This window comes from Falco rusticolus, chromosome 8 (assembly GCF_015220075.1).
Source record: "Falco rusticolus isolate bFalRus1 chromosome 8, bFalRus1.pri, whole genome shotgun sequence".
NCBI lineage: Eukaryota > Metazoa > Chordata > Aves > Falconiformes > Falconidae > Falco > Falco rusticolus.
Genome location: NC_051194.1, coordinates 63,392,438 through 63,408,027, shown reverse-complemented (window position 1 = coordinate 63,408,027; position 15,590 = coordinate 63,392,438). Strand labels below are relative to the sequence as shown.

The window sequence follows — 15,590 nt, the reverse complement described above, 5'->3', positions numbered from 1 at the left end:
ATAACAGCAAGGCTTTAGATCTTCTGGGGGTTTGCAGGAAAATGTTTTCCATATTTCTAATGTTACAGATTCATCAGTTGATAGCAAAATTGAAGTTGTGCCTGTGGTTCAGGAAAAATAAAATCCCTGTAGATCAAACTTAAAATTACTGACAGAATTGTTTTGAGTGGATAAGTATGTGGACTGCTGAGTTTCTCAATGAAGCACCTCTGATTTCTTATTTGTTAATAAGGCAAACATCTTAAGGCAAACATCCTTAAGCTATGATTTAAAAAATTGGGATTGGAAATAGCTGTATCTACAAAATTTGGTTTTAATCAGACTTTAATTACAAACATTTTGACAAAACTGAAGTAACATTTAGTTGAATTTTTTACTATCCTGTTTATTTTCCATGACATGGCTGAGCTACAGACATAACTGTAATTTGAAAATGAGTTTTTATGTGTGGTTTTTTTTCAAAGCCAAAAGGTGAGTTCTCATCAACTGTCTTGAAGCCTGTTATCCTAGATGAGATCTTGGATGAACATAAGAAAAGGATCAGAGAAGAAATTATCAAAGAAAGTGCTGCACCTGTGGAACATCTCAAACTGTATGATAAGTACAGCTTCCTGATAAACAAACAAGCTGAAAAAGATATTGATCAGTTCCTTACAGAGGAACATGCCTTTGAAGAAATGAAAAGGGAAATTATAAAGTACCAGAAACTTGCTAAGGAAATAAAATACACTTCTAGGAAGGTAAATTACAATAATATTCATAAACTTGTATGGCTACTATTTAATGTTGATCTTGTACTAAGAATGTTGTTAGTCAAAGGTGCTGATAATTAGCCATGAGATAATTAAAATGAAATATTTTTTTCTTTTTTTTAAGACTTAGCATTTCTGGGGGGTATTTGTAGTACTTAAGTGAGATTTAAGTTATTTTTGCTAGAAATTGTTTGACGACTTCTGAGGGCATCCAGAGCATGCTGCTCTTACACATTGAGGAGTAAGAGAAAGCATGAGTCCAACCACTTCCAAATTCATTCCGAGCATCTAGGGCAGAGAGATGATCCTTAACATGAACCACCTTTTTCTGTCTCTGTAAGGATTTTCTTTGGTAAGAATCCTTTGTCAGTCTGTTCTGAAAAAGAGCTCAGAAGGCTAAAGCGGTTCTCCTTAAATTGTTTCCCTCCCAGCATTCAGTGCTAACCTCAGTTCTGGTGAGACTAGTACTTAACAGGCCTGTCATGAGGGCTCCCGCGTGTGGAAATGGAGCTCACTGGCCCAGTGATCAACACATTGGATTCAGAGGCTCACTGGGAGGTGGCAGAGTCTTTTTAATCCTAAAGACTGTCACGTGTCTCTAACAGTAAAGCAAGATTACCACATTTTAGATGTATCTCAAACTCTTAATTTCACCAGACAACATTCACTGCTACGGTAGTACGTGCCCTTGTTTTTTCAGGATGTAGATTATTTGTCAAGGTAAAAAGGGATAGAAGTAGGATTTATATGAAGTTCATTGTGCGGATACAGGACAGTTATTCCCTTCTTTGCTTGAAAATTTTAGAAGCATTCTGTGGTTTAACTAAATTCCTAGGTGAGATCCCCGACAGTCTGCTTAAGACGGTGACAGCAAATCGGTAAAAGCTGTTCAGCGTTCTGACAACTGTTACATTTGTATTGCAGTGTGTCCGTCTCGGAATGTTTGAATTGCACTGTGATGAATTAATAAATGCTTTGGTAAAGCGAGTGGATAATATTTGTGAGCAAGTTATTTCCAAAGTGTTCAGAGATCATCAAGACATAAATGCGAGGTAACTCTCAGACTGAAAATGTATATTGAAATGTACTTAACTTTGTTTCCACTGTTGAATTTTTTTAATCCTTAAAGGATATGTTGATCTCATTTTTGCTGTTATAAATGTGTTTGACTTGTCAAGGATGATTAAAACAAAATGCATGCCAAACTCATTATTTTATGTATTTTTCAGACTATGTGATCAGTTTGAGAGAATATCAGAAAAAGCCCTTACTACTCCATCTAATACACAGGAACTAATGGAACTTAAGGTAGTTTTTTCTTTTTTATGAGTTTAAGTGAGTAGTTACCAATACTATTGCTCTGGCCCGAAGCAGTAGCATATGCAGGTTGCCCCCTTTATGGGTATGGTTCTGGCCTTGTTAAAGTCACTGGTGCTATTTCTGTATTGTAAAATAGAAAAGGACAGGACTTTGGCCGTGAGGCTAAACACCACAGTCTGGCTCTTAGACATACAGCGCAACTCTCTTCCCCCCAAAAACGTCCTGGCCACAGCCAGACTGCCTGTTTGGAACAGTCCTTTGTGCTGTCGCTTGTCCCATATGATGGCCTTGCTGGTGAGGATGCCAGTTGGCCTGGGCCAAAACCCTGTAGGGCAGCAGTCCCCAAAGTGTGGGGGGTGCAGCCCAGGGGGTGCACAACATATCCATTGGAGTATGTGAAGGAAACAGATGGGTTTTTTAATCTAAAAAAAGTGAGAAATCGAGCTTTACCTATATTTAATAATACAGATTGAGACTGGTGCCCTCAGTCTGTATGTCAGAGGGTCCTGTGCTGCATGCATACATGACGTGTCCTGGGGAAAGGGCAGGTGCTCCACAATGCAGAGGGATTCACGGTGGCACCCTTGCTTGTTCATCTGCTTGGAGCATATTACCGTGTATTGCAGTTTGTGTGCCCAGTTGCATAGGTTCACAGATGATGTTAGCTAGTTTTAACTAACCTAGCCCTTGCAAAATGGACAAGGGGCTTAAAATTATTCTCTCGAAGAAACTGCAGATTGAAGGTAATACTAATAATGCGAGCACAAGTGATCAACAAGAAAATGGCAGAGGTGACACTTCTACCCCGAGTACAAGGTCTTCATCATCCACGTTATGAGATAAAAATAATAATGGTCTAATCAGATTTGACAAGTTGGCCAAAAATTTCAAAATTTTCAGGAAGAGTATTTGAAATACGGATTTACATCCACTACCTTTGATGATGAACTTTGCCTGAAATGTCTGTTGTGCCCTGAGATACTGGTTAATGATAGTACAAAACCATCACACTTAGTCAGACATGTAGAAACAAAGCATCTAGATCATAAAGAGAAACCTCTACACTTTTTTCAGTGAAATTTCAGGTCATACTTTACTTAATCCATTACTCTACAAAATTTAATGATCCATGCTCAGAAGACTCAGAATCCTCTTCTTATTTAATAGTGGAAGAAGAAGCCACGTACCATTAAGGAAACACATCTTCCTGCTATGGTAGAAATGGCTGAAGTAATACATGAACAGCAATATGGTGACAAGCTAAAATGCGTGTCTTTTACAGAAAGTACTGTTGGAAGGCACGCACGGAAAACCTTGCTAAAGATTTGTAGAAACAAGTATTGGAACAAATGATGCATGTGTGTTCCCATTGTTACGTGTGTACCTCCCTATAAAAACACCTATCTGTACACTTTAAAAACTTGGAAACAGAATTTTCTAACCTGTTTAAAAACCTTACAAATGTTTCACTGAGTTTCGAACGTGTTTGTTAAAAATTATTGGTGGATGATCATGATTTATAAAGTACAGCCAATGATGTAGTTCTTCCATTTGGATCTAGGTGTATTTGAGGGTTTTTCCAGCTATGACAGCCATTAAAATGAAGTATTGAAATAAACTGAACTTAGAACAAGACCTCTGAATCTCAAAAGTATTAAAGCAAGATTAGTGAAGCATATTCAATCACACTGCTCTCACTAAAAATATTATTGATATTATTTAGGGAAAGCAAAAAGTTTTCTGTGAAATTACTAACTAAATATTTAAAATATTGTTTATTTCTTCTTCATTGAATCCTTTTTTACTATTTTTTGTGCATGTTTTATTATGTACATAATAAGTTAGTACAGTAGTATGTGGGTATTATCTATAAATAAATGTATGTATATTGAGGATGCATGTCTCAAAATTTCTTGCTGTGTGATCAAGAAAGTTTGGAGACCACTGCTGTAGGGCTCCTTGCTAGCAAGCAACGTGGCTGGCTGGAAGGCTGACTGAGCCTGTTAGCAATATAGGTATTTAGTTAGTAATATAGTTATTACCTGGATGTTTTTTCACTGATTATCAGGAAGCAATGCATTTATATATAATGTCTTGGAATAAGTGCATGGGTTTATTTCTATCCCCGTTTAGCTAGTGTAAGCAGATAACAAGTAATTTCTGTAGTGTGGGCAATGTGCCAGTAGCATTAAGTTTAGACTGCGTGTTCTTCAGGCTTCTGAACAGACAGCATCAAACAGCGAGTCTCTCTTGGTTCTCCTGAATTAAATTCAAACAGTTGAATTAGATGTGGAAGACTTGGTAACCATTCCCAATATCCTAAACTAATCAAAGAGTTGAAACCTGGGATGTAGGGAACTTTAATGTGTATTTAATTCTTCACAAGAAGACTTTAAAAAGCATGCATTGCCAAGTTGTATGAAGTAATTTTGCCTTTACACCCTTTGTTGAAAGATCATTTAAAATTTAGCAGATGTAGGGTTTGCAGTTCAGTAACTGTAAAATCCCATCATCTCACTTTAGAAATACCACTTCTGTAATCAAAACCCTGCTGTTTCTTTGATGTACTCAGGCTCCAGTTCAGTGAAGCACTTTATTCATGCTCAGAATGGAACACGTCTTAGTCTCTTGCTATTCGGCAAAGTTCTGGTGTGTGTCCAGCAAAATGTGTGGGATATAGGTGTGTGCTTAAAATAAATTGGGTGCCTGAGTGATTGGTTGCATTTGGGTCTGAGCGAGTCAGATTTTTGTTACAGTGAAGTTTAACATAGGATATGACTGGAGTAATTTTTTTCCAGTAAAAAGTGAGTTTTACAAGTTGAACTATGAGCTGAGAATATGTTGCCTTTAAAATGCATACTTGTTACACTATATCTTTATGCTGGACAATAAAAAAATCGCATGTAATCATGGGTAGCATGTAATATTATACCAGCATCAACCCCCTTCTAATAGCTGTTCCATCTCATGGCTGAAAAGACGTGTCAGGCTTTGTTTGGGGTATTCTTTTAATAGCCAAATATTCTCTAGGTCTGTAACAACGAGTACGTTCTGAAGCAGAAAAACTGCTGTTAAAAGAGCAGAAGTGTAGATTTACTGGATGATTTACCCCTACCTACAAATTATTCCAGTGATATCACGTTGTGCCATTGTAGTAAATTTTTCTGTATCTTCAATGGGTAGATATCAAGTAATATTTCTGTGTACCAATATACTATTGATCTGTCCATGTGGCCAACGTTTTTACTAATACAGTTCTTTTCTTAAGAGGCTTTCAGAGTGCTTCGTTATGGATTATTGTTTACACTGGGCTGTGTTGCTTTTCTGTTAAGAGTACCTTGCAGAATGCGATGTGTATTAGTGCAGTTTACTGCCAACTCTGGAGATCTGAAAGAACGGTGTAATTTTTATTTTAATCATAATGAGCAGTACAGCCATCGTTTATGATCCTTATATTCTTACTGCTAGGGAAGACCTAATTTCACAGTGGGCCATCTAATGCTTCCCTTTCTGAAGCATGTCCTTCTTTTCTGTTGTAATTATTTTACTAATTTTTCTGTGGTAGCACCATGCTTTCTTTCCCAAACCTCTAACACTTACAACAGGCTGGCTGGATTGGCTTCCATTAGCCTAAACCATGCCATTCCAAATAAGCATCTTTTAAGGGCATGTATTTCTAATTTTATTTAATTTTCCTTGTAAAAAATAAGCTTTTAAAGTTAAGTATTAACTATTTCAGGCATTACTTTGGCATTAAATTATATTAAAAAATACCTTCTTTTTTAATTTCTATTCCCCAGGACTGTGTGCAGAAAATGGAATCATGTGACATGCTTGAATTGGACCAGAAATTATCAGATGCTGTAAATCGTGTTGCTTTCCTGATAGAATGTGTCAACTTTTCACCAGCAGACATTCAACTGAACAACAGTGTTTTTCAATGGTATGCACGAATGCCAGATATCTTTGAAGAGCACAGAAAGATAATTAAAGAAAAAACAGATCAATTTCAAGATGGCCTTAAGGTTTGTAATGACAGTACTTTAAGAATACTTGAGCTTCTGACTTTGAATGACGTATAGGACATGGAATAGCAGATTGAATAACCTCTTTTATTTTCCCATATGTTTTAAGAAGAAGTTCGAAGTAGATGTTTTTATATTATTCTTGGTATGAACTAACTTTTGCCTCCTTTCCACTCATTTGTTTTCCACATATCCACAGGTACTGCAAGACAAGCCACATCTCACATTCTGCACTCTGAAAGCTCTTTGATTACAGGTCTTCCAGTGATGTTGATGAAAGTTGTCTGTAGATGAAACAGTAAAATTCAGATACATCTTTTAAAGGCTTGTACATGCCTTGATTTATACACATGAGCAGTCTCTTTGGAGTCAGTGGCAGTATATAAAATTTCTGTGATAGCTCAAAAGAAGAAAAGTGTGTTAATTTGCCAAGTGTGATTTTGCTGTTAGGATAATGTCAAATAAGGTAGTTTTATAACATAAGTACATCTTGATTCAGGATTGTTTTATTTTTATTTTTTAAACTCGTATGTGTATTTTATCTCTGTTAGAATTTTTCATTAAGTTTACTAGGCTTTTACAGTACATCTTGTTATCTAAAGTGATGTGGTCTCTCCACAAGGATTGCTAATTACTAGGCTGCTGTTTCATTACAGTTACTTCCTGTATAGCTGTCTGCTTTGGTTTTCTAGGACTCCTTAGTCTCACCGTCATTTTGTCTTAGTTCGTACGTACTTTGAGATAGGGAGCTCCTGTGTTTATGCAGGACATTTAAAGAAGTAGCTGGTGGGTGTTACTGGGTTATAAATAAACGTGCAGCATAGGCTCTGTACCTTCAAACATGTTATTGCTTTGTATGGTTTGATGCTTGGTTTCAGATGTTGACCACTACTGGTACTCAATGTGAAATATGTGTTGCGGGGTTGTATATGTGAGGAAAAAGCTGTCCTTGAACTGTATGGCTTTAAGGCAAGAGACACCTCTGTCTCGTGAAAGTCTTTAGCTTCATCTGTCATTTGAATTATTTTTATTATTCTGTTTTAATTCGAGATGTACTAGGCGTTTGAGTTTAGCTTTCTATTATTAGCCTGCTGATAGTGTCCATCACAGAAAGCAGGAATTGTTATGTCCAACTATGGCATAGAACCCAAAGGCACATCTGTCAGCCCAGTAAATCACTGCAGATGACAGTCGGATTTGGGTCAAATTCTCTCATTTGGGTGGAATAGATACTTGTGCAAAAATATGTTGGATGTCTCAGTTTTTCTGTAAGTACAAAGTGTTCTACCATACCAAATCCAAATAGTTATTCCTTCTTTTGACAGAAATTTATTGTGATTTTGTTAAAATGAGTGTATGCTTGCTTGATGTTCAATTAGGTACGCTGTGAAAAATTTGTTGAGGAACTGAAAAGCTACTCTAAGCAAGTTGAAAAATTTATTGCATTTGGAGATATTCAGGAAGTCAACAGGTATTTGAAGGAAGCTGAAGCGTTAAATACAAAATTGGATCTTGCTGCTGAGAAGGTACAAATTACAGTCTAAGCTAGTCCAGTAGTATAAACTGTAAATCTTAATATTTGTGTTATCAGAATCAAGAGTTGTCCTAGTAATACAGTTTCTGAGGTGTGACAAAATAATTCTTAATTCAGCTACAAAATATTTTTTTATGATTTGCAATTTAAACTGCAAATTTACTGGGCACAGTAATTTGTTACTATGTGGTCTGGAGTTAATATGGTAGTACTTTGCATAGTGAAAGAGTGGATTAAGTTTACGTTGGTTTGCATAGAAATTATACTTTAATATGCTTGGAAGTGCAATTCCTGATACTCATTATTACCTCTGTCTGTTAAAGCCTCCACAGCAATGCAAGCTACGGAGGAATGCCCAAGTACCATTGTAAACCTCTGACTATATTCCTCTATTGCCTAGCATGAATGCTGAGCTGTTACTGTTAAAGGCAGCTTTAACTGCGGTCAGTGGTGGCAATTGCATAATGGAGTGGTTTGGTAAAACTTAATTCGAAGCTTGTTGAAGACACCAGAATCCTAATATGGATGAATACTCCCTAATCCGTGTGTTAAGGGCCTGATATCACGGACAGCTTTGGTTGCATTTCAGACCTCACTTATGTCTCAACAGATTCATCAGTTGAATTCAGAAGAAGAGTCCTTTGGATGGCCAATATCTCAGTACCCTCAGCATAAAACCATCTGGAATACTCTTGCTCCATATCTTCATCTCTACCGTACGACTGTTGAATTCAACAGAAAACACAAAGACTGGACAGAGGGATCACTTACGGAAGTGAATCCAGACCAAGTAGAGGTAGATGTAGGAAACCACTGGCGTGGACTGTATAAACTAGAAAAAGCCTTCCAGAATTCTCCAAATGCATTAGCAATTACAAGACATGTCAAATCAAAAGTAGAGGAGTTCAGGTGCCACATTCCTCTAATCCAGGTGATTTGCAATCCTGGTTTGCAAGAAAGGCACTGGGAAGAGATGTCAAAAATTGCTGGCTTACCACTGTATCCTTCTGAAGACTCAAACGTCTTGTCGTATATTAACTTGCATCTTGAACCATTCCTGGAAAAGTTTGAGACCATCAGTGAAACAGCCAGCAAAGAACATTCGCTTGAGAAAGCTTTAATGAAAATGATTTCTGAATGGGATCAAATGGAGTTCACTCTTCTTGCCTACAGAGAAACAGGAACCCATATTTTGTCTTCTGTAGAAGATATTCAGATGTTATTGGATGACCACATTGTCAAAACTCAGACTATGAGAGGCTCTTCATTCATTAAGCATCATGAAAAGCGAATAAGGTAATTATTTTTTTCTAATAGCAAGTACAAGTAACATTACCAAATAAGAAATCTTTTCTGCTTAATCTGAAGCACAGGGACTTCAGATGCTTTTGTTTATCCTCCGAAAGCAGTGAATTAATTTCATTTTAAAAGGGCTAAAGCTTTTGTCCCACGTCAGCTACACACTGTTTAATCCCATAAAGCTGATTTTTACTTTTAATTAACAATATGGGAAATGCTGATGCATTGGAGAGGTTGCTAAGTATTTTTAATGTGCTCTGGTTCCTAAGGTACCAAATACATCATAACATTGCCTTTGTATTACCAGATAAAACACATCTGAGGTATAGATGGAAAGGTTGTAGACTGAGAATATAGTCTAAACTTTCTACCTAAATTTTGAAGCTACTGAATGTTTTAGGTCTCCAACAATCAAAAATGATAGGGCTTATGTAAGGGAGATGAAGAAAATGAAAACAACACATTTCAGGGAAATTATGAAAGATTTCTTTTTTTCTAATGCAGAAAATTAAATCCTAAAATTTAGCATTACGTGTTAAAGATCCTGTACTTCCATCTCTGAGCATAGATTGTAATCTGGTTGTGTGTCTTTCTCCATAAATAGTTTACTTGCTTCTTAAATCCCCCAAACATAACCATACTGTGAAAACCCAAAAGCCTTTAATCTAAACTACATCTAGCTCTATTGGTATTGCCAAACTCCCATGAATCTGCAAAAACGCTATTTCACATTTCAGCACGTATTCAATAAATATGAATTCATATGTACACACATTGGGTTTTTTTCCAATAAGTATTAATTCTCCAGTTACTACTGTACTACAGTGTAGTAGTTTCTTCCTTGTTAATGTAAAAAGGTGGGTTTTGCCTGTCCTCATCAAAGATGAGGAAGCACACTATGGCAATTTTTTGGTGACTGACAGCATTTGTAAAAATACAATGTATTATTTTGGTCTTTGAGATGTAGGCAATTACACAATGGTTGCTTTCTCAATGACCCACCAAAGCATGTAGAATTCTGGATTGCTGCCAGAGATTTTTCCAAATTCCTCATCTTCATTTTGGGAATTTTTTTGGTGTAAGGATATTAACTGACCTGCCTTACTTTCTTCTTGGAAAGCTACATTTTACTCTACCTCTTGGTAGAAGAAAAATCACAAAAGATGAGGTGCCAATACCCAAAAGATAAAGGAGGGGCTTCAGGTAGAGAAGGTACATGCAGCCAGAGTTATCTGTTGTTTAGAACCTGTGGCAGGTAGAGGAATGAAGGCAGAAGTTAAGTGTGTTTTCACATGTATCATTTTACAGAACTCAGTGCAGCCCATGTATGAGTGTCTTATTGAGAAAATTCTTGCCATGGTTTATTTGTACAATACAGTTTTTAACAGCATGCACTTTTTATAATAATTCTGTCTGTACTGTCCAGTGGTATGAAAGTTGTAAAAAATAATAGTTACTGGTTTTATACAGGAAAGAAGAATATACGTTCTTCTTACAGGATTATAAATAGCATTTTATTTTGATATATTTTTTGCAAATTGCTTATGTCAGTGAATTAAGAATACCAGTGGTATGAGGGAACTGATAATATCATGTGTCTGATACTGGTGAGATAGTAACAAGTGTCCGATAGTGGTGTTAATAATTTTAAAATGATGCAGAAAAATTGAGGACACAGAAAAAGTGATAGTCTAAAGTATCTTGGAATTTTTGGCTATGAAAAGGAAAGACTGACTAGTTATTGAATTATAATGTTGTGTACTCAGTGGTGAGCAGTAATACTGAGGGAGTCTTTAATCTATCAAACAAATGTGTCCAACATCCATGTTTGGAATTTGAAGTCAGAAATGTGATTTAACCATTGGACTATTTACTTCTTGAAATCTTTTAATTAAGCTAACATATCTTTTTAGGATAATGTCTACGTATTTTTGGTTTACTGATTTAAGCTACTTCCGTGTCTGTCTGTCCTAGCAAACAGAAATAGTAGTCTGGGCTTTTGTTTACGCTGGAAACAGATTACATACTCAAGTAATTTTTTCCACAGATACTATTACATGCTGAAGTGTGTGCTATGTTTATTCACTGATACTGTTAGTTTATTTATTGGGTTAGCCTAGTTCATGAAATCCAACAGTCAACCTTATGGATGATCCAGTTGCAGAAATGGACATGGGCCTCATATGCAGGAAATTAGGCTAGGTGAATATGACATTGTGCTGAAATCTTAAATATATTGCACTTGCTGCTGAATACACAAATTTCCAAAAAGATCTTAGCAGTCTGCTGGAAATGTTTTACTGGAAGCATCAGTTAATGCATTTCAACTAATGCTATTTTATAGGGAATGGGAAGGAACACTGTTGCTAGCACAGGAGATCCTGGATGAATGGCTGAAGGTTCAGGCTACTTGGCTTTATTTAGAGCCAATTTTCAGTTCTCCTGACATCATGGCTCAAATGCCGGAGGAAAGTAGACGATTCAGTAGTGTGGTTAGGACATGGAAGGACTTAATGAAATCAGTTTTTCAGGTAAGTACTGTGGTCTTAAGAATATAGAGTGAGTTTGTAGCGTGTACTGAGAAAAAAATACTGCTTCTGATAACACAGTCCTATGTTTTCTGTTTCATCTTAGCCCCCTTTCTTAGATTCTTTTGTTTTGCAGAACTGTTTCACATAGAATCATGTAAGCATTGAACAGGAAGGGCCACTGGAGTTCAGTTAGTCTTCTTTCTAAAAGCAGAACTTTTGCCAGCATTACGTAAGCTCAGCCACAGCTTTGTGTAGCCAAATTTCAAAAATCTCCAAGGACAGTTTTCTTGCATATTACCTCCAGAGAATGCGGTGCTGCAGTACCTTCCTAGTAAATAATACTTTTCTAGAAATGTCCAAAGATTTATACCTGTTTCCCCTTGTTGCCCAACTATCACTACTGAGAAATTGGCTCTGGCTTTTACAATTGACCTTCAGGTAGTTGTAGGCTGCAGCAAAGTGCTACCTTAATTTAATTTCCAAGCTGAACAAGTCCAGCTGTCCCAGCCTCTTCTCGCAGGCTGTGTGCCATGCTGGTGAGTAAAATTGAGCAGCATACAAACCAAAGTAACAGACATAATGATCCTGGCACTGTAGGTCAATTGACATGAATCAGCTCTCACACTGATTGATCCTTTCGAAAAATGCTGTTTATCTGGATATTGAATGGCAGAGGTGCCTCTGTAACTTCCAGCTGGTTAGATATTTAACTTGCTTCAAAAGTACTAATCTGACCTACTGTACATCAGTATATAGGGCAGTTGTCAGATGCCATCACTGCGCATGTCTGGCAGTTCAAAATGTTACTGTCTTGCCAATTTGCTTTTACTTGATGCTTTCCAGAACTTCGCGCAGTAATTAGGATCAATTAATGAGATTATATGAATGCTTTGCTTCAGTTGTTAGATGTTCCCAGCCTTGGATCGGGTTAGATTGGCTATGTTTGCCAGCCTAACTGGATGGAGAACACTCCCACGTTCTGTTCTGCTGACCCTGCGAGAGGGCAGGGCAGTAGCTTCTAGCAAAGCGGTGGTACCAGTGAGGGAGGAGGAGAGGTCTGAACCTGGCACAGCTGACTCATGAGTGGCTGCGCAGTCAATGGGCTGAATGCACGCTCTACAAACTGTTCCTCAGGGGATAACCAGTTAGCTAGTAATTCTGATGCTCCTGTTACATAATTTTAATGATTCTAATAATGATTAGAGAAACTGCGTTCCTTCTGAAAAAGTTCCCTAACATCAAGGACTTTTCTAGCAGGGTGTTGTATTTTTAATATTTTATTAACTGGGCTTACTTAACTATTCAACAGATTTGAGAAGATTTATGAGGTCCGCTGTTTTCCAGGTTACTCTTTGAAGGAAAAAATCAGCTTAGTTTTCATGTGTCTCATGCCTTTGCAGAACTTTCAGAGATCCGTTATGTCATTAGGACAAATGCTGAAATTTTCACTCAGTCTAAAAGCTTTTGGTCTGAGCTCTTTTCAGATTGTAGATGTGGTCTCACTGTAGGAATACACAAAATGTGTAGTATACACAAGGAAGCGTTTGCTTAATTTCCTGGCAATTTAGCTTGATCACTTAAAAATAATTTTTCACTTTGTATTATCTTTTAAGTCTTTCTCCTTCCCTTTCTCTCCCTCCGCTTCTCCCTTCCCCCCCCTCTTTTTCTCCTTCTGTCTTACACTCCCCCTCCCCCTTCTTCCTCTTGTTTTCTTTCCTGATTTTCTTCTAAATCAGAAGAATTTATCCCATAGTGCTGTGAAATTAATAGTAGTCATTTTTGGGAAGAAATTCAATAACAATAAAAAAGGGCAAGACTTTCAGAATTTTGTTGAATATTATATTTCTGAATGTTGTGTGCTGATGATCTGTTTTGAAAAAATCTTCTAAGTCAGATACTCAGTGCTAATCAAATACAAAGTATTTTTAAAATGTGATACATGTTCTCACTGCCAGAAAAGAGAACAATCTTTTGTTTGTACAGGAGAGTGTAAACGCCGCAATAGAAGTTTTAACAATCTAAAGTTGATTTTGGCTAGACAAGTGGGCATTATTTTCCAGAAGATGGCACTCTGCTTCCACAAATACAGTGTTTGGGGACTGTTCTTCCCCAGTCCATATGAAGGGTCTTTCTTAAAGCCCAAAGCTAAAAGCTAACTTGAGTCTGTTTGCACTTTTTTGCATTTATAAGCTGTTTTATTATAAAATTGCTGTGTATTATGAATTGCTTTTATTTGCTTAGCTTTTCATCACAAAATTGAATAATCATATATTATTCCTTCAGTTTAAATATCTTTTTTAAGCAGCACACATCAATGAGGGTTAAATTACTTCATGGTTTATTTTCTAGATTATATTTAAAAAAAATTCAAGGTATGGAAGCTTTTCTGTCTTTGTGGTGAAAAAGGAAAACAAAATCAAAAAACAAGACCACCACCACCCCCCAGGCTGTAACCTGTGATACATACAGAAATTATATTTAGAAACTAGAGTTGGTGATGGTCTTTTAACAAGATGCTCAAACTATTTTTATACATTTAATTTATACTCTTTTCTTGATACAGTTTTTTCCCCTAATTAACACCAACAGTGTCACTGACAAAGTTACACTAATGTTTTGAATGACTGAGAATGATGTCATTAGCTCTTTTTCTTTATGCCTTAGCAGACCTGTAAATAGGAAATCTATGCTGTAGCATAAATTCTTTTTTTTTTTCTTTACTTTTTCCTCATATGAAGGAAAAAACAAGCAGGAAGAATCCCATTTATAAAACTGGTAACACAGCTTTGATTTACCAGTTGCACTTAATCTATTTGCTGATGATTAATACACTAAGAAAGGGAACAAAAGCTCTTTCTGTTGACAACATGTAGTCATATGGTTGGTTGTGCATTAAAAACTGTTTTATAAAACCAATTTTGAGTTATGTTTGTATGCTGACAGCTTAATTGTCTATGTATAGATGAAAAGTATGTAGTTATTGAGTTTGTTGTGGTTTGGTGTGATGCAAGAGGCAGGTGACAGAAGGTAAATGTATTTCATGTGCAGAGGAACGCTGTGATTATTGTATTAGGGAGATGCACCCCCGTGAAAATCAATTAGCTAAACATACAATTCTGGGTGGGGGTTTTTTCAGTAGATTGGAAGTACGTGTGTAACATGAGCAGGAACTGAACCAAAGCTGAATGCATGTTGTAAATAATTTCATAATGTTACGAGTTTTTGAACTGAAACTGAACTTGGAATTTCTTGTTTCAGTTCACCAAACTGAAGCTGAACAGCAGTCAGGCTCCTGGGTCAAATCCGCATTGTCAGCCTGTGAGGAGTGTTTCTTGCAGACACCTTTTGCACCTCGGGGTGTTGCAGGGCAGTCCAGCCTGGCTCCTCTGCTCTGCCCCTGCAACGTGAGGCACCCGTGGTTCTGCCCTGTGAGACTGTGCTGTTCTGCAAGCCTGGCCAGACTTTTCTGAGCAGAACATTCTACATTTGTAATGGGCTCTGACAAAACTATTCCTAGTAGAAGTACTCTGGGTACATCCTTGACTTCTGCTGTCCGTTGGTGGGGTGTTCTTTGTTACTGTCGGCAGCTCTTATGAGCCCTCAGTAGACTGACTAGTCTGCAGTTCTCCCTACCAATCTCTTAGGGTTGCATATAGCTCTGTCTTTTTTTTTTACTTTAATCCTGGGTATGTGTTCTTCGCTGGGTGTTTACAGGCGCAGACTCACTGGGCAGAACGGAGGGGACCTCCGGGCTGACTAACATTGCTAGTTAGCTCTGTTTCCATCTCACCTGTGGTCATTGTGGCCCCCTTCAAATTCCAGGGGAGTGTGGTCTGGTTTAGGTGGTAAAGGAGAAGCTATGGCAGAAGCTGTGTTCCCAGACTTCGGGAAGTGGAGCAGGGGATTGGGGTTAATCCCTCTCCTTTTCCTTGCCAGGATTTTGTCATTATAGAACATGATGTTCTGTATGTTCAAGTGAGTGGGTTTGAATCGGTTCACAGTTAACAAGTCCGTTAATGCAGGGATCTGAACTAGAAGTGAACTAGAATAAATTCAGTCACAGATGAACCCAGGCCCATACTGGAACTGAGTAGAAGCGTTTGCTTGGTTTGACTTCCTCAGTCATAAA

The 15,590-nt window shown here is 37.3% G+C and overlaps 1 protein-coding gene across 1 annotated transcript in view; it reads left to right on the top strand.

Moving 5' to 3' along the window:
- The window catches only part of DNAH7 (dynein axonemal heavy chain 7), a 113,655-nt gene that overhangs the window by 15,641 nt on the left and 82,424 nt on the right, over positions 1 to 15,590 (top strand). Inside the window, exons 12-18 of the mRNA XM_037398557.1 lie at positions 465 to 740; positions 1,677 to 1,804; positions 1,982 to 2,060; positions 5,873 to 6,097; positions 7,477 to 7,623; positions 8,242 to 8,927; positions 11,275 to 11,461. Coding sequence (XP_037254454.1) covers positions 465 to 740; positions 1,677 to 1,804; positions 1,982 to 2,060; positions 5,873 to 6,097; positions 7,477 to 7,623; positions 8,242 to 8,927; positions 11,275 to 11,461 — 1,728 coding nt within the window. The remainder of the gene's footprint in view (positions 1 to 464; positions 741 to 1,676; positions 1,805 to 1,981; positions 2,061 to 5,872; positions 6,098 to 7,476; positions 7,624 to 8,241; positions 8,928 to 11,274; positions 11,462 to 15,590) is intronic.